This window comes from Nuphar pumila, chromosome 7 (assembly GCF_984573655.1).
Source record: "Nuphar pumila chromosome 7, dmNupPumi1.hap1.1, whole genome shotgun sequence".
In the NCBI taxonomy this organism is placed as follows: Eukaryota; Viridiplantae; Streptophyta; class Magnoliopsida; order Nymphaeales; family Nymphaeaceae; genus Nuphar; species Nuphar pumila.
This window is the reverse complement of record NC_143255.1, coordinates 98,694,858-98,722,226: the sequence shown is the minus strand read 5'-3', so window position 1 is coordinate 98,722,226 and position 27,369 is coordinate 98,694,858. Positions and strand designations below refer to the sequence as shown.

At 37.7% G+C, this 27,369-nt stretch overlaps 1 protein-coding gene across 1 annotated transcript in view; it reads right to left on the bottom strand.

Moving 5' to 3' along the window:
• The window catches only part of ECH2 (enoyl-CoA hydratase 2), a 39,250-nt gene that overhangs the window by 959 nt on the left and 10,922 nt on the right, over nt 1-27,369 (bottom strand). The window contains exons 6-9 of the mRNA XM_090014598.1: nt 2,087-2,126; nt 1,692-1,764; nt 1,461-1,611; nt 562-632 (exon numbers count right to left, since the gene is read on the bottom strand). Of these exons, the coding sequence (XP_089870724.1) occupies nt 562-632; nt 1,461-1,611; nt 1,692-1,764; nt 2,087-2,126 (335 nt within the window). The remainder of the gene's footprint in view (nt 1-561; nt 633-1,460; nt 1,612-1,691; nt 1,765-2,086; nt 2,127-27,369) is intronic.

The following is a 27,369-nucleotide window of genomic DNA, read 5'->3' as shown; positions in this document are numbered from 1 at the left end:
GGAAGTGGCATGCCTTTCTAAAAAGTTTTGCCAGCATCGCTCTCGCATGAAAATTCTATCATAAGAGGGGAGGGGTAAGGAGTTTTAATCTGAAAAGAGGAAGGTGGTGAGCACTCCAATGACTTTGAAATTAATCATAAAAATTAGAACTTATATGTTGTTGGAGAATATCTCATGGTCATAACAATACATAAATGCAGTAGATGAGTATTAAACAAGTTTAGGCTACTAAAGTACAAGAATAGGTATATAAGTGCAGTAGATGAGTATTAAACATGCTTGATACTACTAAAGTACAATAGGCAATGAATCGATAAAACATTGAACAAACAAGGATCCAATTTTAGTGTTCAACAGAGCTGCACATTCTTACATGAAAGATAAATGTTTGTGTTCTTCAAGCATATGTTTTTTTTTAAATAATAGAGCCTCTATAACAAACAAGGCTATGTTCAAAAGGATTTTAAATGCAACATGTGACCAAATAGAAATCAACATTACTGTATGTCACTATTTAGGAATACATAAAGGTAAAACAATGAGCATAGTGTTAATACTTACCCTGCAATATTCGCAACCACGGGATCTGAATGCAAAGGGTTATAATCACCAGATAGGCGATATAATAATGCCTGCATTTATCATTTTAAAAGATTTTCTTACTTGAAAAAGGTAGTAAATATGAAGAAACTAATGGTATAAAATGAAAGAAAGGCAACAGTAGAAGACATTAAACAAATAGCTTCAAAATAATTTTTCATATTGGTTTGTGAAAGGATCTATTCAAGGTTCTCAATGCCCATAACACTCAAATGAGTCATGATATGCATTTTACAACATTAATGTAAACAGTAAAGGTTACAGTCACTTGTTATAGAAAACCAGAATGAAATTTTCGTAAATTTTAGAGAGAACCATTTTATGTTCCCCAAGTACAATCCCTCATAGGCCATCCCTTAAAGTAAAACAACTCAAATTAGAAACTAAAAAAAGGTAGAAAAAAATGAAATTGTCCTTTGGTAGATATCGTTAACCAACTCCCAGTTTTTCCCTGAATATTTCATCATGGCTAGGTTTTTCTTGATATCATCATATCGAGTTATATTTGCAGTAAGTAGTTCACACCAGGATTGAATAAGAAAAGTGAATGGTTGTCGCACTATCTTAACCAAGGGTGTTGAATCTGAATCCCATTGGGGCAACTGTAGGTTGACTACCAAAGAAAAAAAGAAAACAAAATTTGACACTGTTACAATAGTATAAATTGGAAATAGAGGCATCTGAAAGCAAATTGTCAAGCAAGGACAAGGGACATAAAGGGGCAAATATATTATTAAAACATTGAAAAAAAACAGAATTTTTCCAAACTAATGTAGTTTACAAACAAATGGAATTCTTCCTAAACACAGAATGTTGTAAATGAACTTAATATAAGGCAAAACATTGTACATTTCATATACCTGAGATAACTGTGTGCATTCCTCCTGGACTGCAAATGGTGTAGATTCAGGAAACCTAATTGAAAAATCCGTGCTGGATTCATGTCGGGAATAAGTGTACAAAGATGATGATTTTGAGAAACCACCAGCACCACGTAAATAAAGAGTATTCCTGCACCATGAAGGTTATCAATAATAGATTGTGGGATTTGTATAACCTAAATTTTGTCCCATGTGGCAAGGATATCTGACCGGTTCATGCAAAGAGCTTCACCAGACTCACTGTTGTAACTGGTGGTCTCAATCTCAATAACAGCCGCCTTTCCTGAAAAAAAAAAGGTAATCTCTGATCATAAAATTTATTTTGCATAAAATATAAAAGATGAATTGAAACATAAATAGAAATTATATCACATGACTTGGTCATAGCAATGCATGCAAAAGAAATTCCTGCTTTGAATTACATCAAATGAAAACAATATTATAAAAGCACAAACATATAGCACAAGAGCAGAAAAGCAACCATAAAAACCTTTTCAACTTTCTCCCAATTTGTTTGGAAAAATAAATGTCAAGAGTCCTGATGCTTTACCCAACAAATAGTCACTTAAAATTTTGATATGGACACCTTCAATGACAAGGCATACCTTTGTCATGTAGGCCGGAAATAACAGATTCATTTCGTACCTGAACAAAGAAACAGTAGCATAAGACCTAGAAGCTATAATAAAATTAAATGAAATGTATGTAGCATATGTGCCATAGCTGCAAAGTTGTAATGTCAATATGCAACAGATTGTGCACCTAAATTGAATCAAGCATCTAAGAATTGTTCCCTACAAAAAAAAATCCTTTTTTCTCAAACCACACCTAGTAAATAGTGTTAAAATATATATATATATATATCCCATAATACCCGACCAAGGGTATTTCTGTAATTCTGCCCAATAGGGGCATTTTAGTCTTTTCCATGTTTTTCTTCTTTTTCCCTTTATTATTTTTCTTTTTCTTTTTCTATTTTTATTGTACATGCATTAAATGCATGTTGCATTGGGGGTCCCAACCAAGAGTCGGACCCCAAACGGTCACAAATGTGACCGTTCCCCCCAATGCCCACTCCTCTCTCTCTCTCTCTCTCTCTCTCTCTCTCTCTCTCTCTCTCTCTCTCTCTCTCTTGCCTATAAATAAAGGGGTAGACCCCTTTGCATTGTAAGGCTTCTTGAAGCTTATTTCTTGCTTTTATAACATTTTTATGTTGGCAAGCCATTGTTGGTTTTTGTGTATGTCCATTGTGGACTTGGTCTTTGCATTCTATGTGTGAATGTATAGGACATTGTGTTTATTTTCGCGTATTTCATTACATGGTTTCAGAGCAAGGTTTATGCTCTTGATTCTTGCTATAGCTAGTTGATTAGTTATAGTTTGCATATTGGATTTCTCTTTCTTGGTTTGTCATCCTTTCTTGAGTTATAATGAAAGAAGAACAAAAGATCGATCTCTCCTTCAAACTTAATGGTACCAACTGCATGATATAGGCCGCCGCCATGGAGAACAACCTCAAGGGTAAAAAATTTGGGGATATGTTATGGGCACTATTCCGGAACCACAACTCCAACTCACAAAGATGGACGGTGATCAAGAAAAAGCACTTGAAGGAAATGCTCACATGAAGCCATTGAAGATCACCAATCTAAAGTTGAATATTGGGAAAGCAAACATGCAAAGATTCTTGCATGATTCATGAACAATGTAAAGCTCAAAATTTGCTCCAACATTGCAAAATTTTGAATGGCAAACGAAGCATGGTTCTTTACGAAAGATATGTATACTTAAAAGGACCTTGCTAGACAATTTTTCCTCCAAAAGAAAATTTGTACCCTTAAGCAAGGGAAAATGGGTGTAAGAGATTACCTTAGCACCCTTGGACCCTTATGGGATGATCTATCTCTGCTAGAACCAAAATGGGTTTCTAGTGAAGATGTTGAACTATAGAGAGAACAAATAGAAAAAGAACATTTTTTCCAATTTTTACATGGGCTTAGGCCCGAATATTAACAAGTTAGATCTTTTCTACTTCATAGATCTAAGCCTCTTCCGTTGGAAGAGGCCATAGCTGAGATATGCCAAGAAGAAACTCGTCTTTGCATGATTAAAGGAGGAGATGGAGTTTTGGCTGTGTCTAAACCTGGCAATCATGTGAAAGCTTACAAACCTCCACACTTTGGAAGGCAAAATAACTATAATGGCAACTATAGAAAAGTCATTTGCCATCATTGCCAAGAACCGGGTCACATAAGTCCTAATTATGAGGAATCGAAAGAGCTTCACTCCATAGCTCAACCTTTACAGGAAACAGAGAAAAGAAAAAAAGGAGAGGCACAATAGCTGGGGCGGCTGAACTGCGCACACCACCGAGCCCTAATATATTTATAGCAAAACAATTTTACAATAGAGACTAAAAATATGTAAACACAAGGACCATATTACAAGAATGTCATTAATAATCGTCAACTTTATAATAACGAAGGATAGACGTGCGTATGGATCTGAATCCAATCTAGATCCATACACATGCTCTATTTTAACAGCCTCCCTCAAGTTGTACATGGTTTTGGAGCATGTACAACTTGCTCTTCAATAACCAAAATTGACGTGAAGTTAACCCTTTGGTAAACAAGTCTGCCACTTGATCTTCTGTTCGAACATGATGTAGTTCTTTCTCTTTCATCTCGACTTTCTACCGTATAAAATGTTGATTAATCTCAATGTGCTTTGTTCTGCTATGTTTAACAGGGTTACACGCAATGTTTATTGCGCTTTGATTGTCGCATAGAAGAAATGATCGAGTAATTGTCTCCCCAAGATCACTCAATAAGTGTCTAATCCATGTAACTTCTGTCGTGCCTGCAGCCATGGACTTGTATTCAGCCTTTGTACTCGATCATGCCACTGCCTTTTGTTTTCTACTGCTCCAAGACACTAAATTGTGTCCAATATATACACAATATCCAGAGACAGATCGTCTCTCATCTGGGTCCCCTGCTCAGTCTACGTCAGTATAAGTTATGAGTTCATGTCCTTTATGTAGGTTATCATTCTTGCGATAAACAAGCATGTCTCCTATAGTTCCTTTTAAATAGCGTAGAATGTGCTTCACTGCTTTCATATGACCTTCCGTTGGAGCATGCATAAACTGGGACACCTGATTGACAACATAAACTATATCAGGTCTGGTAAAGGTCAAATATTGCAGCATCCCCACGAGGCTTCTATACGTTGTAGGGTTGACACAAAGATGTAATACACTCGGAGTGTTGACTGGTTTGCAATTCGTCATCCCGGCTCTTTCGAGAAGATCAAGAGTGCAGTTTTGTTGCATGAGTGTCAATGTGTCTTTTTGTCTGTCAACTTCCAAATCAAGGAAGTACCTCAACTCCCCTAAATCTTTCATCTTGAAAGTTTTCATTAAAAATTGCTTCACGTCTTGCACATGATTATCTGAGCTCCCAGTGATCACAATGTCATCAACATATATAAGAAGAAGAGTAACGATGTCTGTCTTTTGGTAAAATAAAAAGTGAGTGATCCAGAGAGTATCTTCTAAAACCATAGCCTTGAATTTGCATAGAAAAACTTTCAAAGCAAGAATGAGATGCTTGTTTCAACCCATACAGAGATTTCCTTAGTTTGCACACCCAGGCAATAGGATCCTTCTCGGCATACCTAGGAGGTTGCTCCATATATACTTCCTCCTTTAAAGTTCCATGCAAAAGTGCATTTTTAACATCCATCTGACTAAGCCTCCATCCTCGGTCGACTGCTAGGGATATGATGACACGAATTGTACATGTTGAGAGTAAGATGTTTTAGTAAATAAGTTTTTCTAAACTAGAGGTTATTTGAATCTGATTCTTTAACGAGGGACCTGGGTGTAATTTTGCTCCTTGGACTATCTCTATTTAATATAGAGATTAGCCCTAATTGAGCGTAAGAAGTTCAATTATTCTTCAGTCGTCTCTCTCTCTCTCTCTCTCTCTCTCTCTCTCTCTCTCTGTTGCTGCGCATCTCACCTTACCTTCAACATGGTATCAGAGCCGCGTCCCCTCCTGGGATACAATTTCCGATCGTGGGTCGTGTAATGCTGTTGTGGCTGATCGTGGAAAACTGCAGCAAGCTGCATCAAGTGTCGTGAAACGTGGAAAGTGGCTGATCGTGGAAGCACTCAGATCGTGGCTGATCGTGGAAGCACTCAGATCGTGGGTGGTGTGATGTTGCTGATCTGATTTGATTCTTTGTGTTGTCGACACAGATTTTTACATGATAAAAAAAACTGATCGTTGCAAATTGATTGGATGCTGCGGGCTTCAAAACAAATGATCTTTGACATGTGGATGGTGGAGAAGTTCAGATCGAGTGAAGATCTGATGCAAAGAAGTCGCGAAATCAAATCAAGTGGGGGTCGATTCAGTTGAAGGCTGTGAAGAATCAGATACAGTAGAGATCTGATCCATTATCCTTGGGAGCGTGATCTCGTGCCCTGCGTCAAGTTCGAGTGATTACAGAAAAGGTGTGATCGATCTTTGTTTCGAAATAAGTAATACAGATCTGATAACAGATCTGAGATCTGACAAATGTCATGAATCAGATCTAATGGTTATGGTGAATATCTATATACATTTTGATAAGTACGAGTGCTGAGCAAAAGTCGTGAAACTGATTTTATTTCAGCTGTCGTGATTTATATGGCTGGGAGCAGATGTCGTGAGTTAAAAAAAAATTGTTTTGCTCATGTTATCGTTGGTTGTGCTCAGATTCTATTTAGCAAGCAGTTGGGTGTTGTGTCGTGATCTTTTTGATTCAGCAGGCTTGAAAGAAGTCTCTGCGTGCTCATAGTATTGTTGGTCGTGCATCTAGTTGTTGTGTCGTGATCCTTTTGACTCAGCTGACATTTGAAAACATGTTAAAACATTTTTTTTTTGGAATCAGCAGGCGTGATTCCCTGCTGTGTTGAAAAATATTCTGTTTGTGGGAACCTTGTCTTTTGAAGTGGGATTCTGTGTTGGGTGCTGCTATTGGTTGTCGTAGTGGCGGATGTGTGATGGTAACACATTCTAAGTCGTGTTGGATGTGTGATCTTGATTTACAACCTATAGTCATCCTAGGTTGAGGTGGAAGGTTTTGGTCAAGTTTCTTTAAAATTATATTTGAAGTTTGGATCTGAACAGTCGAAGGTCGTGTTTCTCAGATTTCATTGGTGAAGTCAAAACTTGATATAGTCGGGCTTGTTGTTGATTGTGGGTATGCGCGTGTGGTTGCTCCTGCATTTTGTAAATCAAGTCCATTAGTTTATATTATGGCTCAAGTGGTTAAATCAGATGCAGATTCCTCCAATGATTGTGTAACTCTTAGCAGGGCTGAATATGATGAGCTCCTTGCTTTACGATCATCCAATTCGAAGTCTTCTGTTGCGGAGGTTGTGTGCTCGGCAGGTGATGGCCTATCTGCTCAAGGTGGTAGGTGGGTCATTCATTCTGGAGCCTCTGGTCACTTGTGCGGAAACTCGAGCAACTTTTTGAGTTTAAAACCTGTGACAGGTCAAAAAGGGGTACGTCTTGCTGATGGCAGCTCTTCCCCAATTGTAGGGCAGGGAAACATGTCTATTACCCCTACTCTTCAATTGTCGCATGTTCTTTATGCTCCTTCGTTTCTACAGAATTTATTATCCGTCAGTCGAATGACAAAAGAGTTGAATTGTAGAGTGGTTTTTGATCCTATGGGATGCACCTTTCAGGACTTACTGACGGGGAGAAGGATTGGTGGTGGCTATGAGGAAGGTGGCTTGTATTACCTACACCAACCAGAGGTTTCGGCCTATTCTGCTGTTACATCATCCTCAAGTCCTCTATTGTGGCATCATCGTTTGGGTCACCTTCCAGTGACAAAACTTCGTCGTGTCATTCCTCATATACCTCCCTCAGTTTCTTTTCAGTGTAAAACATGTCAATTAGGAAAACATTGTCGAAGCTCTTTTCCCTCTAGTCAGAGTCCATCACGTCAAGGATTGTTTGATCTTCTTCATGTAGATATGTGGGGTCCGAGTAGGATTCCGAATAGGTCTCAATGTCGTTATTATCTAGTTATTGTCGATGACTTATCGAGACTATCGTGGGTGTTCCTGTTAAAAGATCGGTCTCAAGGTCCTCTCATTCTTAAATATTTAATTGCAGAGATAAAAACTCAATTTGACATATGTGTTAAAATTGTTCGCACTGATAATGCTCTTGAGTTCAAATCCAAAGACTTACTTCAATTCTACTCTGTTAATGGGATTCAACCTCAATTTACATGTACCCATACCTCCCAGCAAAATGGGGTGGCTGAGAGGAAACATAGACAAATCCTTAATGTTGCTCGGTGTCTTATGATTCAATCCAATATGCCTGCTACATACTGGGGCGATGTGGTTTTGACAGTCGGGTTTCTTATAAATCGCATGCCGTCAAGTTCTGTAGAAGACCAGATCCCAATTCAAATTCTCCATCCAGAGGCTCCTCTCTTTCCTATCCCCCCTAAAGTTTTTGGATGTGTGTGTTTTGTGCATAAGCTGGGTCCTGGTCGAGATAAACTTGCTGCGCAGTCTATTAAATGTGTTTTCCTTGGGTATCCTAAGAACCAAAAAGGATATCGTTGCTATGACCCTATATCTCATAAAGAGTATGTCAGTGCGGACGTTACCTTCTTTGAGTCTATTCCTTATTTTTCGAGTACTACTCCAAGGTTAGATAGTCAGGGTGATGTTTTTCCTCTGCCAATTCCCCCTTTTCCTTTAGAGTCATTCACTTCAAAGCCTGTGGCTCCATCCTCTGGGGAGTCTCGATACAGAAACCCTCCTATAGTGTATACTCACAGGTTACCACCTACCTCCATGCCCCCATTATCTCCTTCTCCTGAGGCAAGTATCTCTGAGCATACTGAAGTTTCTGCTATTGATGAGGATCTTCCTATTGCTCTGCGAAAAGGGAAAAGACAGTGCACTCTTCATCCCATTTCTCAGTTTGTTTCTGAAGTTAATCTTGGGGCGTCTATGAAGAATTTTATCTCGACTTTGTCTGCCTCCTCTGTTCCGCTTCATCACAGTCAGGCTCTATTCGACCCCAAATGGATGCAGGCTATGAAGGATGAGATGGATGTCCTATGTTCTAGGGGCACTTGGGATTTGGTGGATCCTCCAACTGATGCAGATATTGTTGGCTGCAAATGGGTATATACCATTAAATACAACTCAGATGGGTCAATTGAACAGTACAAAGCCCGGTTGGTTGCAAAAGAGTATACTCAGACTTATGGTGTTGACTTTTTTGAAACTTTATCCACAGTTGCTCGTCTTGGCACTATTCGTCTTGTTCTTTCTATTGTTGTGCACCATGGATGGCCCTTGTTTCAGTTGGATGTCAAGAATGACTTTTTGTATGGGGATTTACATGAAACTGTCTACATGCAACAACCCCTAGGCTTCGAGGTTCAGGGGGAGTGTAAGAAGGTGTGCAAGTTGAAGAAGGCTATTTATGGCCTGAAGCAGAGTCCAAGGGCATGGTTTCACAAATTATTTGAGGTAATGTCGAGTTTTGGCTTTGTCAGGTCAGCTTCAGATCACTCCTTGTTCATCAAGAAAACCAGTGCTGGAATTGTTGTTATGGTGGTATATGTCGATGACATCATATTAACAAGGAGCAGTGCCCAAGATATTTCTACCACAAAAGATCATCTTCAGAAACACTTTGTTACTAAAGATCTTGGTCACCTTCGATATTTTCTGGGTATCGAAGCTGCAAGAAACAAAGAGGGCTTAGTGTTGTCTCAAAGAAAGTATGTGTTGGACTTATTAAAAGAGACTGGAATACTAGGAGTCAAGCCAGCTAATATTCCAATGGATCCCAAAACTCACATGTTCGATGAGAAGTCTGAGTATGTGGACAGTGCTAGCTTTAGATCCTTGGTGGGTAAGTTACTATATGTGACTGTTACTAGACCTGACATTTCATTAGCTGTGAGTAAAATCAGTCAGTTCATGGACAAACCTACAAAAGTTCACTGGGATGCAGCTATGATGGTTATTCGGTACTTAAAGGCATCTCCTGGTAAAGGTCTGTTGTTTAAACGAAATTCATCTTTGGACGTTGTTGCTTACACTGACGTGTATTATGCAAGATCTGTTGAAGATAGGAAGTCAACATCTGGATTTTGTGTGTTTGTGGGAGGAAATCTTGTTACCTGGAGGAGTAAGAAACAAACCGTTGTAGCCAGGTCGAGTGCTGAATCTGAATACCGAGCAATGGCCCAGACTGCAGCTGAGATTATGTGGATAAAATCAGTCTTGACCGAGCTTCAGGAGAAAGTATCCCTACATATGTTGATGATGTGTGACAATAGGGCTGCTACATATATTGCCAACAATCCAGTGTTTCATGAAAGGACTAAACATATTGAAGTTGACTGTCACTATGTTCGCGACTTGGTTCAGGCTTGGGTATATCTGCACCGATCATGTATCTTCCGAAGATCAAGTAGCTGATGTTTTTACCAAAGCCCTGGCGAGACCAAATTTCTCAAAGTGTTGTGACAAGCTGAGCATGATTGATATCTATGCTCCAGCTTGAGGGGGAGTGTTGAGACTAAGATGTTTTAGTAAATAAGTTTTTCTAAACTAGAGGTTATTTGAATCTTATTCTTTAATGAGGGACCTGGGTGTAATTTTGTTCCTTGGACTATCTCTATTTAATATAGAGATTAGCCCTAATTGAGCGTAAGAAGTTCGATTATTCTCCAGCCGTCTCTCTCTCTCTCTCTCTCTCTCTCTCTCTCTCTCTCTCTCTCTTTCTTTCTCTCTACCTCGGTTGTTGCGCATCTCACCTTACCTTCAACAGTACCCATTTTGACTACCGAACTAAAAGTTTCATCGTAATCTTCACCATATTGTTGTGTGAATCCCCGAGCAACAAGTCGCGCCTTATAACTGTCAATACTTCCTTCGGGCTTATACTTTGTTTTGTAGACCCATTTTGAGCCAACTACATTCTTTTCTTCTGTCCGAGGTACTTTTTCCCAAGTCTGGCACTCATAAAGTGCTTCCATTTCTTCGTTCATAGCCTCAATCCAATGACGGGATTGAAGAGCTTGATTAAAACAAGTGGGTTCATCCTGTTTTGTGAGTTGCGACATAAATAATTGAAAATCAAGAGAAAAGGTTTCATAACTCACCCATCGTTGAATAGGATGCCTAATGCATGACGGCCTTTGAACCGAATCATTAGCGATGCTTTCCACATTCCTCGGCCCTGTATTTTTGTCCCTTCTAGTGTATACATGTCCAGAGAAGTGTTCAACTGGGGGTGGCTCAACAGGAGATGGTTCAATATGCATTTGTGAGTCATCCAACTCTCTACTCAAGCCGAAGGAAGGACAATTCGCCTGACATGTTTCTCCTGTATTAGCAAAAAGGTTTGCACTCATCCATGGATCATATACTTCTACTTTTCGAGATGACAATTCTTCGGTGTCATTGATCTGAAAATTTTGTTCATCAAAAACAACATTCCTGGAGGTCCTAATACGTTTTGTAGTAGGGTTATAGCATCGATTAGGGGTGGCAATTTCTGACACGACCCGCCAACCCGCCTCTTAGGCGGGTTCGGGTTGGGCTTAAGCCAACCCGTTTAATAAACGGGTCGACCCGCGTAACCCGTTTATTAAACAGGTCGGGTTCGGGTTGGGGGTATGCCAACCCGCCAACCCGGCTGACCCGTTTAATAAACGGGTTAGGCGGGTGGGTCAACCCGCCAACCCGTCTGCCAACCCGTCTGCCAACCCGACCCGCCAACCCGTCTGCCAACCCGCCAACCCGACCCGCCAACCCGTCTGCCGACCCGCCAACCTGACTACCTGCCAACCCGATCCATCAACCCACCAACCCGACCCGCGAACCTGAAAACCCGTTTACCCGACCAAACCCATTTATTAAATGGGTTGGCGGGTCGTGTCGGGTTACCCGTTTATTAAACGGGTCGGGTTCGTGTTTGCCACAGCTGACCCGTTTAATAAACGGGTTCGGGTTGAGGTATGCTGACACGCCAACCGGCCAACCCGACCCGATTGCCACCCCTAGCATCGATAGCCTTTGTATTCATCCGCATACCCAACAAATATGCACTTAGCGGCCTTGTCCTGAAACTTATTTCGCAAAGATGAATCAATATGTACATAACATACACAACCAAAAACATGCAGCTCATCATAAGAGGGATGTTGCCCAAATAAAGTATAATAGGGAGATTTTCGATCCAGAAGTACCATAGGAAAACGATTTATGACATGAACAGATGTGTGAAAAACTTCTCTCTAGAGACTAATGGGCACATTGCTATCATGTAACATGCTCATCACACTCTCGACAATATGCCTGTGTTTCCTCTTTGAAACCCCATTTTGTTGAGGGGTATGAGGGTAAGAAACTTGTCGACTTATTCCTTTATCCCGAAGAAAGGCAATAAACTCGTTCGATGAATACTCCCCCCACCATCACATTGTAAATGCACAATATAACAGGAAAACTTTGTTTTGATCATCAAATGGAATTCCCGAAATATTTGGAAAACTTCATGCTTATGTTTCAAGAAATATATCCAAGTATATCAAGAATAAGAATCAATAAATATAACATAGTAACGACTTCCAGAGAGAGAAAAAATAAGTGCGGGTCCCCAAACATCGGAACAAATAATCTCAAATGGCTTTGAAGCCCTTTTATTAATAATATGAAACGAAAGAACATGACTTTTGCAGAGTTCACATGAGGAACATTTTTTATTCTCTAAAAATGAACATAAACTAGACTATGGAAGAAGACCATCAGATACAAGATTTTCAACGAAGCCCTGACTACAATATCCCAAGCGACTGTGCCAAATATCTGGCTTATTACAATGAGATGAATTAAAAACTTCCAATGAAGGGAAAAACAAAGACTCTGAAGGTGAAGACACTGAAGGTAGCTTAGATGGCTTCAACTGGAGAACTGGGACTAAAGGCGAAGACACTAAGGGAATCTCCTTGAAGACGTACATGTTTTCTTGTCGCTCCCCCTTAGCAAACGTCTCATCTGTTCGTAGATCCTTAACATAAACAGAAGAGAGAGTAAATTCGACGGAAGAATTCATATTGTCAACAAGTTTAGCTACAGAGATAATGTTCTTTTTAATATTAGGAGCAAGGAGGACATTGGACAAGTGAAGTGAGGATGTTTACATAGGGATATGTGCACTACCAGTATGACTAATGGAGTGATCAATTCCATCTCCCGTAACTATACTACCTTTTTCAAAATAAGACAATAAGTGAGATAACTTACCCGTATTACCCGTGACATGGGTGGCAGCACCGGAATCAACATACCACTCGCCTTGCTCATTTTACTTGATCGTCATCTGTGACAATGCTGATAACAAAAGTTGTTGCATATCTGTAGATGGCGCTTTCGTGCCCACAGTAGAAGCTTTATTTTCAATTTTGTTTATTTTTCCTTTATTCTGCAGATTAAACCAACAATCAGCTTTTACATGTCCTCTTTTGTTACATAAAAAACAAGTGGGCACTCTCCTTTGATTCCTTGCATTAAAAACACCCAAAATATTAAGTGTAGGCAAGATACCACGTTCTCTATGCCCAAAATGGCCTCGGCCTCTGCCTCCTTGATGTCCTGCATTCTCTCGTCCAAAACCTATAGAAGTCTCCATAGCCAAAACTGAATGAGAACGAGCTGATTCATTTCCTTCTGCCCTTTGTTTCATAATCATCTCATGCTGAAGAAGTTTCGTTTGAAGGTCGTCAAAATTGGGCAAGTGGGGGAGACATGTCAAAGTGGTGGTAAACATGTCAAAGTCAGAGCCCAACCCATTAACAGTCAACTGATCAGTAATACTCTTCAAGCGGCCTATGTATTCCATAATTGTCATGGAACCTTTCTTCAAACTTTGAAACTCATTCTTTAAGTACATAACTCGGGCTTCTGATATCTGAGAGTATGTCTGAGATAGCTTACTTCATAAGTCTGCCGCAGTGCAATCATCTGAAAGAGTAGCCAACACTTCTTGAGAGAGTGTTGACGTAATATAAGCAACCAAAGATTGATCCCGCTTTCTCCAAACTGTATACTCTGGATTCTTAATAGATTTGGTAATTGCATCACCCTTCTCATCCTTGGTTTCCTGCAAAATAAACCGTGGTGGTACAGGAACAGAACCATCCAGATGTTCATCGAGATCCTGACTCCGTATAAACGGAAGTATTTGTCTCTTCCATGTTAAGAAATTAGAATGAGTAAGTTTTTCTGTAACGAACTGATTTAAGAAACTTGCAGAGGGACTCGATGACGAGTACAAATCCATATCAATGAAAACCTTTTTTTTTTAAACAAGAACATAGTCTGTTTCAGTCTGCCTATAGATGTTGCACAAAAAACACTAATTCACTGCTGATTGAAAAGGATGAAGAAAAACAATACAAAATTGAGAAAAATTGATACGATGATGAATGCTAGACTATGACAGTGATATTTAGAACAAAGTGATACGAATCATCCAGCAATGCAAGGAGTCAAGGAGTACTCACAGCACACAAACTTAGGAAAGTATCAAGTTTATAAGGAAAACCATAGAAAGTGTAGTTGACATTGATAAGAAGATGCAGTTGTTGACAAAAGAAAGGTGCTATTGAAGAGGGAGATACAGCCGATCGAGAAGTCGTTGACACAGATGATGATATTGATACTGAAGGCGAAGGAGACGTTGATGTTGAAGGAGGCAGTCGATATTGAAGAAGAAGGAGAAGTAGCAAATGGTGAAGGATGTTGAAGGAGACGTTGATATCAACGTTGATGTTGAGGAAGGAAACAGTCGATGTTGAAGAAGGAGAAGTCGCAGACAGACTTGAATGTTGGAGTCTTCACGGCCGGTGTTCTTGATGTTGAATAAGGAGGCAATCGATATTGAAGAAGAAGGAGAAGTTGCAGACAGACTTGAATGTTGAAGGAGTCTTCACGGCTGGTGTTCTGCAACCTGGGCTCTGATACCATATGAGGAATCGAAAGAGCTTCACTCCACGGCTCAACCTATACAGGAAACAGAGAAAAGAAAAAAAGGAGAGGCACAATAGCTGGGGCGGCTGAACTGCGCACACCACCAAGCCCTAATATATTTATAGCAAAACGATTTTACGATAGAGACTAAAATACGTAAACACAAGAACCATATTACAAGAATGCTATTAATGAATCACCAACTTTATAATAACGAAGGATAGATGTGCGTATGGATCTGGATCCAATCCAGATCCATACACATGCTCTATTTTAACACTAATTGCCCTAAGTTAAATGAAGCTCTCAAAAGTAAGGTTGCTTCCGTTGAAGAAACTACTCAAAAGAAGGAGGAACCCATCAAAGGGAAGGATTCCTACTCTCTTGCTCAACTATCGGAGGCACTTCAAATTCTACTCAAATCACCATCAACTTTGGGTGTCGTCATCGCTTCATCTTCTCCTCTAGGTATGTCATCTTGGATCCTTGATTACGGAGCATCCTTTCATATGACACCTCTTGAGAATGGGCTATCCGACTTATGTAATAACTCAAAAACCTCTTACGTTTCAACCGCTGATGGTACATCTTTACAAGTCAAAAGTTTTGGAACGTTAAGTTTTTTCAAAGATTTCTTTGTGCCAAATGTGATGGTGGTACCTCAGCTTAATTTAAATCTTCTCTCTATTTCTCAATTATGTGATCATGGATGTGAAATCTCCTTCTCAACTAAGGGTTGCTCTATACAGGATCTCTGATCCGGGAAGCAGATTGGGCAAGGCCATAGGAGGGAAGATCTCTATTACATGAGCAACTTGAAAATTCCAACCAACTCTTTTTGTAACCATGTCCAAGATAAAAATATTGAAACTTGGCACCAAAAACTTGGACATCCAAGTTTCTCAAAAATGTACTACTTTCCCTTTGGAAAAAAAAATTGTAATGAGAAACATTTTGTTTGCAAGAGTTGCATTTTTGGGAAAATGAAATCTACTCATTTTCCAAATAGAACCTTTGTGTCCAAAAGGCCATTTGAGTTAGTTCATTCGGACGTATGGGGCCCTTCTTCGGTCATATCGAAAGGAGGATACTCCCATTATATTACATTCATTGATGACTACACTAGATATGCATAAATTTATTTTTTCAACCTAAAATCCGATGTCTTTGTCTTTTTTAAGAAATTTCATATGATAGTCAAAAATCAATTTTTAAGTAATATCTCTATTCTAAAATCCGATTCGGTGGAGAGTACCTATCAAATGAATTTCAAAATTATTTAGAATCAAATGGAATTTGTCATAAAAAATCCTATCCTAGAACTCCTCAACAAAATGGTCTAACCGAAAGAAAGCATAGACACATTTTGGAAAACATTAGAACACTTCTTGTTTCCAAAGAAATTCCAAAAAGCTATTGGGCCGAAGCCGCTTTAACATAAACTTATTTGATAAATAAAATGATATTTTCATCCTTACAAAATACATCTCCATATGAAAAACTATTTGAAAGAACACCCGATTTTAATAGATTAAGAATTTTTTAGTGCAAATGCTTTCTTCTTTCACATAAAAGAGATAAATTATCTCCTAAAGCTATTGAATGTGTTTTCTTAGGATATCGAGAAAATAAAAAAGGTTTTAGATGCTTCGACCTCAAAAGCAACAAACTATATGTTTCTAAAAATGTAACCTTCCTAGAAAATGAAAATGGTTTTGAGAAAACAAAAGATATTGATGAAAGCGAATATGCCTTCTTATTTGATCTTCTTCCTCAAGAAGATGTGACTCCTCAAGAAGAGGTAATTTCTAATGATTTGTTGAATGACCAAGAGGATATTCCTCTTAACAATGTTGAAAATGAAAGTGATGTCATTGAAAGTAGACCAATTCAAACCTATGTTAGGCGTGGTCAACAAGTTCCTATAAGTGCCTTAGAAAAATACTTTCAAGGTTCCAACATAGAAGAAAACTCTTTAAGAAGATTCAGTTGAATCTCTAATCCTCCTAATAGGTTTGTTTCCTATGAGTCTCTAACACCAAAATATAGGGCGTGTCTAATTGCATTACACTCTATGTCACATGGGTGCGGGTGCGGGTGCGGGGATGCAGTACTTCCAAAAAAACCGAGTGCGGGGGTGCAGAAAAAAAAAAAAAAAAAATATATATATATATATATATATATATATATATATAGTCCAAAAGTTGGACATAAATGACCCTAGGTGCATTGACTGCACCCAGGGTCAGGTTGACCGACACGGGTGCGGCACCTAGTTAGAGAATCCCTGTGACATATAGGGCAAAAAAAATCTTGGCAATTTTTTTTTTAAGTCTGAAAATTGGACCAAAATGACCCTGGGTACGGTCAACGCACCCAGGGTCGGGTTGACCGCACTCGGTGCCGCATCCGCACCCACGTCGCGTCGCGTCGACGGGGGTGCGACACCCTGCTAGCCGAATCCCTGTGACATAGGTTACACTCTTTTCATTAACCATCTCATTATAATGAAGCAAAAAATATTTCTCAGTGGGTTGAAGCCATGAACTTAGAACTTAGTGCTCTTGAAAAGGCAAAAACTTGGGAAATAACCTCATTACCCACTAGAAAGAAATCTATTGGATGTAGATGTGTCTTCAAAATCAAAACTAAAAGTGATGGGTCATTAAAACGATATAAAGCTTGGTTGGTAGTCAAAGAATACGCTCAAGAATATGACATTGACTATAAAGAAACTTTCACTCTCGTAGCTAGAATGACTAGTGTTAGGACTTTTATTGCAGTTGCTTCAGTTAAAAAAATGACCTATTTATCAATTAGATGTTAAGAATGCATTCCTAAATGGTGAATTAAATGAAGAAGTCTAAATGGATCCTCCACCAAGAGTATGTATTGGTAAAGATAAAATTCTCAAACTTAACAAAAGCATTATATGGATTGAAACAAGCTCCAAAGGCTTGGCATGATAGATTTAACAATGTAATGACAAGTTTAAACTTTCGTTCATGTTATACTGGCACTGCTTTGTTTGTGAAAAGTGCAGGGTCCTCAGTAGTTATTCTACTGCTTTATGTTGATGATATGATCATCACTGAAAGTGATGAGCAAGAAATTAATGATATTAAGAAAGTTTTAAAAGAAATTTTTGACATGTCTGATCTTGGTTTCTTAAGATATTTTTCAGGTATTCAAGTAGCATATTCTCCACGAGGGTACATTCTCTCTCAGATGAAACTTGTTGCTGACATTTGTTCAAAGTCTGGCACTTCAGATGACAAAAAAATAGAAACTCCTGAAGTTATCAATGCAAAGTTGAGATTGGAAGATAGAACTCTTCTCGAAGATCCCACTCCCTACCGCCAATTCGCTGGGTCTCTGACATACTTATCCATCACTCGGCCAGACATAGCTCATGCAGTTCACTCAGTCAGTCAGTTTCAACATGCACCTACCACCGTACACATGAGTGCAGTCTTAAGAATCATCAGATACATTAAAAATACTATAACTAAGGGATTTTTTCTTTCATTTTCTTCATCAACTGATGCTGATTGGGGAGAAAATCCCAATGATAGAATCTCAACTACTGGTTTCTGTGTATTCTTAGGTGACTCTATGATTTTCTGGAGATACAAAAAGCAGCACAAAGTATCGTTGTCCTCAACAGAAGCGGAATATCGTGCAATGACTACTACAACCATGGAGCTTGTGTGGCTTAGAAGTCTCCTCAGTGATATGGGCATAATCATCTCTACACCTTCGAAGATGTGTTGTGACAATAAAAGTGTCATTTACATCGCAAGCAACCACACCTTCCATGAGCATACTAAACATATTGAGATGGAATGTCACTATGTTCGTGATGAATATCTAAGAGAGACTATAGCTTTGTCGTATGTTACATCTGAGTATCAGTTGGCAGACTTCTTCACCAAAGCTCTTGATGTTCCTCGTTTTATGTTCCTTCTCAACAAGCTTTCGATCATGTCCCCGTAAAGCTTGCCCGACCAAGGGTATTTCTGTAATTTTGTCTAATAGGGGCATTTTAGTCTTTTCATGTTTTTCTTCTTTTTCTTTTTCCCTTTATTATTTTTATTTTTTTCTATTTTTATTGTGCATGCATTAAATGCATGTTGCATTGGGGGGCCCAACAACTCCTTGTTGGGGCCCCCAATGCCCACTCCTCCCTTTTTCTCCCACTCTCTCTCTCACTCTCTTGCCTATAAATAAAGGGGTAGACCCCTTTGCATTGTAAGGCTTCTTGAAGCCCATTTCTTGCTTTTATAACATTTTTATGTTTGCAAGCCATTGTTGGCTTTTGTGTATGTCTATTGTGGACTTGATCTTTGCATTCTATGTGTGAATGTCCATTATAGGACATTGTGTTTATTTCCGCATATTTCATTACAAATAGTGCCTTGCACTTTTATATAGTAATTAGTTTACCCTTAGAAAAGACATTTACCATAAGAACTCATCATGGTAATGAAGAATTTCTTAGAAGCGATCATTTTTGGTGAACTTATTAACATCCAATAGAAGTGGTGGACGTCAACAATAGCTCTGCATATATAAAGTGTTACCATGAATTGGGTAGTATCGAGTTGAATCCTACCTAGCCCTGCGTTTTCAAGTAGTTCAGACTATATAAATGCATTTGTCATAGTTTATTTAGAACCAACTACCTTCATGCCTAGGGATTTAGATGTGAAGATTCATTTTCTTGAATTTGATGGAATCCAGAATATCTATACCTCTAGGAGTCAATCTACTATGTGTATGCATGCATACATAAACACATGCATGAGCATGCATAAACGTATGGGCATACACAAACACATGCATGTACATCGATACACACGTGTGTGCATGCATGTGTAGGGTTGCAAACGGATTGGATCTCGGATCCCAAAATACATTGGGAAGTCTGATCCGGGACAGCCAAATTTTGCAAATTTGGCTTCCTGAATCCAACCTGTTTGCAACCCTATGCATGCGTATGAATGTGTGTGTGGATGGGTGGGGGTGGGGGTGGGGGGTGGGCTGTGGGCCATGTGGCGCAGGGGAGACAAAAACTTATGCTCCTAATATATTTTAAAATGACATGGTGATTGGATACATCAATAGCCACCAACTATGGTCATTTAGTAATTTTATAAACAAAACAAGTAAATGTCTTCCAAACTCTAGCCAATAGATGTGCCAAAATTTTCATAAAATTACAAAAAAACCCATCATGATGACAACTAAAACATAAAAATGACAATAGTTTAAAATATTAATGGAAGTGGAATACCAGTAGTCATTCAAGTTACAATGTGGCATCTTGTATTTTATTGTATCAAGGTTGTTTTTGTAATTCAAGTCACCATCTCAATATAAAAGGAAGAGGAATAGTTGCTACTCTATTTGTCTCTCTTCTTCACCATCTTATTTTCTGTTGTGGTACCCAAGCTTTACACATCAAGGTTGGGATTGCTGGCCTTCAATAATCTTTTGATTATTCTTTTCCTTTTTTTTTCATATACTTGAGTTTGAACCTTGTTTTGTAGAGTAGCAAGGATCAACACACACCATGTTGAGATCAACTACCAAGCTGAGTACCTATGGCCTCTTCACTGTTGAAATTTGTTTGTTGAGGCATTGGGACAATATAACATGCACTCTATACTATATTTTGATAACTAAAAATAGTGTGGTTGCTATATGGCTTAATCTAGTCAAGCATAACAAAACAAAGGTATAGATCTGAAAAAGCACTTTGTTCAGGAAAGCATCGAGGGTCAAGAATGAGAGACCAGATTTGCGTTTGGCGAGATTCAGATTTCATATTTATTTACTAAACTGTCTACTTGAGGGGGACTATTAGTCCTGACATCAAAGGCATACTTATCATTATTGATAAACCTAGCCATGCCACTATTTTCTATAATATCGAGACTAGCAGGGAATATTATAAACCTGTAACACAATTGGGTCTTTTAAGAAGTACTTACAGGGTGACGCCATTTGCATGACAGATTGTAATTAAGTTTTGTTTTGTATGTATTTTCTTTACCCTGATTGCTTTTGTTATAAAGTTGTTATAAACACATCCTAGTATGACACCCCAATAGAGAGAAACTTGTGGGGATAAGGGCTGAGTACACATCTCATCTTATTATTCATCTTCTACTTTTTTTCTGGCTAATACCATAAACTATATGGTATCAGAGACAGAAATATGATCTTTTTTTTGTCCTTCACCTTTTTTTATTCCTTCCAGACTTTTTTCTTATTTTCTCCTCCATTTTCTTTTCCACTGCCGAAGCATCAGATCTTATCAGATCTGAGTACACCTAGCATCTTGTTGCCTTTCCTCATTACTTTTCTTTCCTTCATATTCTCTCTTTCATTTGCACCTTCTTCTTCCTATTTTTCCTTTTTCATTCTCACAAAACTTTGCTGCTGGAACACAAGATTTGATCAGGTCTTGTATGTTTTCAGCCACAATATTGCCATTTGGTCTTCTTTTGACTTCCATCTCAATCTCCCTCTTATTATTCCTTTTTTTTTTAAATTCCTCATTTCCTCATTCATTTTCTGTTTTCCCTCTACCAGATTATCAGACGTGCCTAGGTCTGAGACTTGTTCAGTTTTGTTCCTTTATTTTCCTGCAGCCTTCATTCTTTCTCTCACTTTTCAGTCCCTCATTATCAAATATTCAGATCTGACTAAAGTTCAGCAAAAAGAATCTTCTCCATTGTGAGATCAGTTTGTCGAACAGCCCCAAAAGATATATGGATCTTATTCATTTAATATTAATGTGAACAACATGCTAGCGGAATTTCATGTTAAAATTGAATTTAAGATTGAATCCAACCTCAATGTTATTATCTGGTTAAGTGCTCCATCTTGGCATGCTGTAATTTTTTTAATCAACTATAAAAAAATGGTAGAAAAAAAGAGGAGAGAGAGGAGGGGGTGCGGGAATGGAAGTATCAAGCTTGTAAAAACGTATCGGTGTCCATATCGGCCAGCCCCAAAATAAGATATGTATTGTATAATATTCTAAAAAATAATATCTTTGACTACAAAATAAAAAACTACAAAAACAAAAAAAAAAGGAAAATTTATAAAAAATTTATAATGCAAAAAACAATGAAATTAGCTACAAAGTAAAATCACAATATCACATATCAAACAATTATAAATCACATAAAACATTGATCATCCAATAATCAAGATAGTATGTTACGAATGACATGCATATCTCACAAGATACAAAGGTGTACCGTGTATCATATCAGATTCAATGAAGAACTATGTTGCCACCACATGGTACCTTGAGTGCCCTACCCGTGTCAACACGGGTACTGGTACCTGGACATGGCATTTGCCATGTCCTATATTATATTATGTATTATATTTTCAATATATAATATATATTTTAGATATATAATATATATTTTCAGTATATTTTAGATATATAATATATATTTTTCAGTATATATTTAACCATGTCCCCGTACCCATATTTTTTTAAATTGCCGTACCCGTATCCGCACCCATAACCAGATGACAAGGATGAAGAATGAAGAGAGAAATCAATGGAGGGAGAACACTAAGAGGAAACTTCATTAGCAATAACGAAGAAGTTACAACTATATGAGGGAGCCGATTCCCCTACTCACATAAAGACAAAAATAGTTGATTTTATAAGATAGATTGTAAAAGTACAAGTATACCCCTATAAATAATAAAATGTACAAAAGAATAAGGGTAGCACACTAATTGTGATACATGTATTACATTTCTCAACACTGCCCCTCAAACTTGAGATGATGCAAAAGAAATCACCCCAAGTTTGGAAAAGAATGATTAGAAATGTAATGGAGCAAAACTTTCGATAAGCACATATGCAATTTTCTATTTAGAGCTCACATGCTCAATAAAAATGATCCCATCTTCATACGCACTCTAAGTAAAGTAATAATCTATCTCAATATGTTTTTTTTTCTCACGAGACATGTTGCTATCTCTATTAATGGAAGCTTTGCAACCTCTCCTCAAAGGTTCCTCCACAACGGGTGTCGTCGTCTCCATTTCATCACCCTCTGGCATGACTCCTTGGTTCCTTGATTCCGGTGCTTCATTTAATATGACCTATAATGGTTTCATATTTGCCAATCATAATGTTGATTCAAGTAGGAAAAATGTTTTTACTGCAGATGGAACCTCTCTTGATATTAAAGGAATTAAAATTTTTGAAAAATCTTTGAATTTTTGTATTCAAAAAATAAAAATTATTCCAAAACTCAATTTATACTTTCGGTTTCTCAAATCACCGACCAAGGTTGTAGTGTCTCCTTCACATCTGACCAATGCTCAATACAGGATCTCCAGTCAGAAAAGCAAATTATGAAAGGCTATAGAGAATGAGATCTCCTACTACATGGATCGGCTAATCATTAAAAAAAAAACTTTTTGTCTCAATATACAAAAATTGAATTTGATTTTGTGGCATCAAAGACTAGGTCATCCTAGTATTACTAAATTGTTAAATGTATCTCATTTGAAAAATTTTTGCAATGAAAAAATCCAATGTAGCAATTGTATACTTGCCAAGATGAAATCCATTCCTTATCAAGAGAGGACCTTTTTTGCTTCAAAACCACTTGAACTAATGCACCTTGATGTTTGGGGCCCAGGCCCGACAAAGTCTAAAGGTGGATAAATATATTATATCATTTTTGTGGATGACTATACTCGTTATACCTGGATTTACTTAGGAACAAAAATAAAGTTTTTGAAAACTTCAAAACTTTTCACAAATTGGTTACAAATTTGCTCAAAACAAACATATTCATCTTTCATTCTAATTCAAGGGGAGAATACATAAATGATTTCAAAAGTTATTTAGAATCCAATGAAATCTTACACCAAAGGTCTTGTACAAACACAACCCAACAAAATGGATTAGCCAAAAAAGAATATAGACATATAGTAGAAACTGCAAGGACTTTGCTCATCTCCAATAGTGCTCCTAAACATTTTTTAGTTGAGGCAACCCTTTCTGCAGTTTACCTGATAAATCGACTTCCATTATCCAAACTTCAAATGTAACTCCATATGAAAAACTCTTTTAAATTTCTCCTGATTTTTTTAGACAAAGAACATTTGGATGTAAGCGTTTTGTGTTTGAAAAGAAGTCGTTATCCACGATTGGGTTTGGATCTCGAATCCAGACCCAACTCGAGTTTATTTATTGCACATGCTCATTAATGGTCTTTTGTAATTTAACCTGTTGTGCAATGGGTATTTTTGTACCCTAATACTTACATCTGCATATACTTAATGATAAGCTACGAACTGTTGACCTTGATTAGGGATTTTTGCATCAGCCACGTTCTCTCTCTCCATTTTGTGTTGTTGCTTATGGATCAATGAAGGAACCCATGATTTCTATCATGGTATCAGAGCAACAGATCCAATCTTGAAGATCAGTTCCTCTTACGAGCATCAAGTAAAACTTTTTTGTCTTCTTCTAAGGTACATGTCCCCTTTCTTATTGTTTTTATCGATTTCCCTCTTTATTCCTTTTGTCTTCAAATCTACCATATATCCGAGATCTCATTCTTTCTCTTGTCCCCTTATTGTTTTTATTGATTTCCCTCTTTATTCTTTTTGTCTTTAAATTAAACCATATATCTTGATTTCCCTCTTTATTCAAGCCAACATGTTTCTCTTACTTCCAAAATCCAGTACTTGGATTTGTTCACGTTGTCATATTTTCCTTCTCTGGTTCAATATTTTCCTTCTCTCTGATTCTCTGTTTGCCTACTATTCTTCCTTTCACATTGTTGCACGTGATATTACCTAACAACAGCTAAAATAATCATGCAAGATCAGATTTTGATCTATACGTGATTTCAAGAGTTGAAGAGGATCACGTCAAACTCATTTGCAAATTGATGTCAGATCAGATTCTGATCTGTACTGCTTGTCTATTTCCTCATAATTCTGAAAAGAAAACACGTTATATTTAAAAGTAATATACTTCTTACTGATTGAATTTTATTCAGAACAGATTCTTTACTGCACAGTTCTGATTTTCTGCCTCAGGTTTACCAGTTAAAAAAAAAAAAAGAGGCAGCAGAATTCTCTGATATTAAATCTTTGTTCAGATTCTTATTAGAATTCAATAGTAAAACCTTGCCCTAAAGTCTTTTTCTTATTTCTTCTTCCTTCTTGTTTTCAGTTTCAATAGAATATGGACTCATTCCCTCACTCTCAATCTCGTCTTTCCTCAAACTTTCTTAGTCAATTAGTGTCTAAGAAACTGAATAATTCCAATTTACTAACTTGAAAGCGACAAATCATACCATTCATAAGAAGTCAGGACCTTTCTGGACATATGGATGGTTTTGTCCATGTTCCTTCAGAATTCATACCACAAGAAGAAAAGAATGCTGAGGAAGATTCTTTTATTATCTATGTTAGAAATCTAGAGTACGTATCCTGGATGAAGCGAGATCAAGCATTAGTTGCCTATATCACTTCTACATTGTCACAGGAAGTGCTTGTGGCAATTCCAGATGACTGCTCAGCAATGCAATTATGACATCGATTGGTTCAGATATATTCTCAAGTTTCTTAGGCCAGAGTATTATTTTTAAAGGAGTTTCAAATGTTGAGGAAGGACTTCATGACTATCATGGAGTACTTGAACAAGATGAAGACTATTACAGATCAATTGGCCATCGTGGGATGCGCAGTTAGTGACAAAGATATGGTGCAACAAACTCTGAGTGGGTTGGGATCTGATTACCATATGATGGTTACTTCCTTATTGTGTTTGTCATATTTACCTACATTTGAAGATCTTTGTGCCAAGCTTTTACAGTATGAGATGACCTTGAAGGGATTTTCTGAAGATATTCATGCTCACGTTGGAGCACACGATATTCTTACCACGGGACTTGCCTATGGGCGAGGACGTGGTAAGTATGACTTTCGGGAAAGGGGGGGTCAAGAAAGGAATGGACTAGGAAGTCGTGAAATATTACCTATACCCAATATTCCACCTAATTCGCAGAGACAAAGACCAATACCCACCTGTTTTCTATGCAATAAAAAGGAGCATATCAAAGCTAATTGTTGGTTTAATCCTTAAAATAGAGGCAAACAACCAGAGACAAGAAAGGGGTCAGATAAATTGAAGAATAGTGGCGAAGTCAAGGAGTTATTATTATCTGTCTTAGCTTAATTGAATTTAAAACAAAATGATCAAGGCACTTGGTATGTTGATTCTGGTGCAGCCACTCATGTCACTGGTGATGCTAGTAAGCTCCTAACTCTTGTTCCTTATGTTGGTAGAAATAGTATAGTCACTGGAGATGGATCTCAGCATTATATTTCTCACATTAGAAACTCTGTCATTCCTATGTTTAATTCTTCTCTTGCTCTTTCAAATGTCATTTATACTCCTAATATCAAGAAAAATATTGTTTATGTTTAAAATGTCATTCAAATGTCATCTCATGTACATGACATTAATGCTTCAGTTGAGTTTACTCTTTTTTCTGTTCATGTCAAGAACCTTCATACGAAGAAAACGTTCGTTGAAGGAAAACAAGGGAATATGTGTGTGTTCCAAAAGAATCCTTCTACACGTGCTCAACTTGTTGATTCCACCTTGAAGCTCACATCATCATCCTCTTCAGTTCCTCCTGAGAGTGTTTTTAGCTTTTCTGAATATATTGAGCTGAATCTTTGGCATGGTCGTCTGGGTCATTGTAGTAGTCGTTTTATTGAAAAGCTTGTTTCTAGCAGTCTTATTCCCAAGTCCAGTCTAAATTTAAATGTCAATGATAAAAAATGTTCTAGTTGTCTTCAATGTAAGAGTCATGTTCTTCCATTTCATTCTATTAATAAAAGAGCTTCAAGACCATTTAAAATTTATTTGTTCTGATGTTTGGGGTCCAGCTCCCGTTCCGTCCATGTCTGGAATCAAATATTATCTCATTTTTGTTGATAGTTATTCTCGGTATACATGGATTTTCTTTATGAAATGTAAATCTGAAACCTTCCAGTTATTTCAGAATTTTCATTCTTTTGTTCAAAATCAATTCTCTGATAATATCATTTGTTTTCAATGTGACGGAGGGGGTGAATTCTCCTCAAATGACTTTATTAATTTTTTTCAGCCAAATGGAATAAGCAGGTGTCTTGCCCTCATACACCTCAACAGAATGAGATTGCTTAACGAAAGCATCGCCATATAAAAAAGAGTGCAATGAGCATGATGCATGATAGTAACCTTCCTGTTACCTTCTGGGCAGAGGTTTTTCATTCAGCGGTTCATAACATAAACCGATTGCCCATGAATATCTTGAAAAATAAATCACCCTATTTTTCTTTACATGGTGTTCATCCAAATTATCATGATCTACGGGTATTCGGGTGTGTATGTTATGTTCATGTTGACAGTTCAATGTGGCACAAGTTTCAGAATAAGGCCTTAAAGTGCAGATTTGTGGGGTATGCTGACGTTATAAAGGGTACATATGCTATGATCCCGTGAGTAAGTGTATCAAAATATCCATGAATGTTGTATTTGATGAATTGAATTTTGACCACAATGCTAACACTTCTCATGAAATTGAAGTTTATAACCCCTGGTTGAACTTTGATATCTTTTCTAGTGTTGATGTTTGTCCTTCAGAATGCAATCAAAGAGATGAGAAAAACATGTTTGATGATGCACAAAGGATTCAGAAAAGTGTCATTTCAAAACCACTCTTGGCCCCCAAAAGGTAT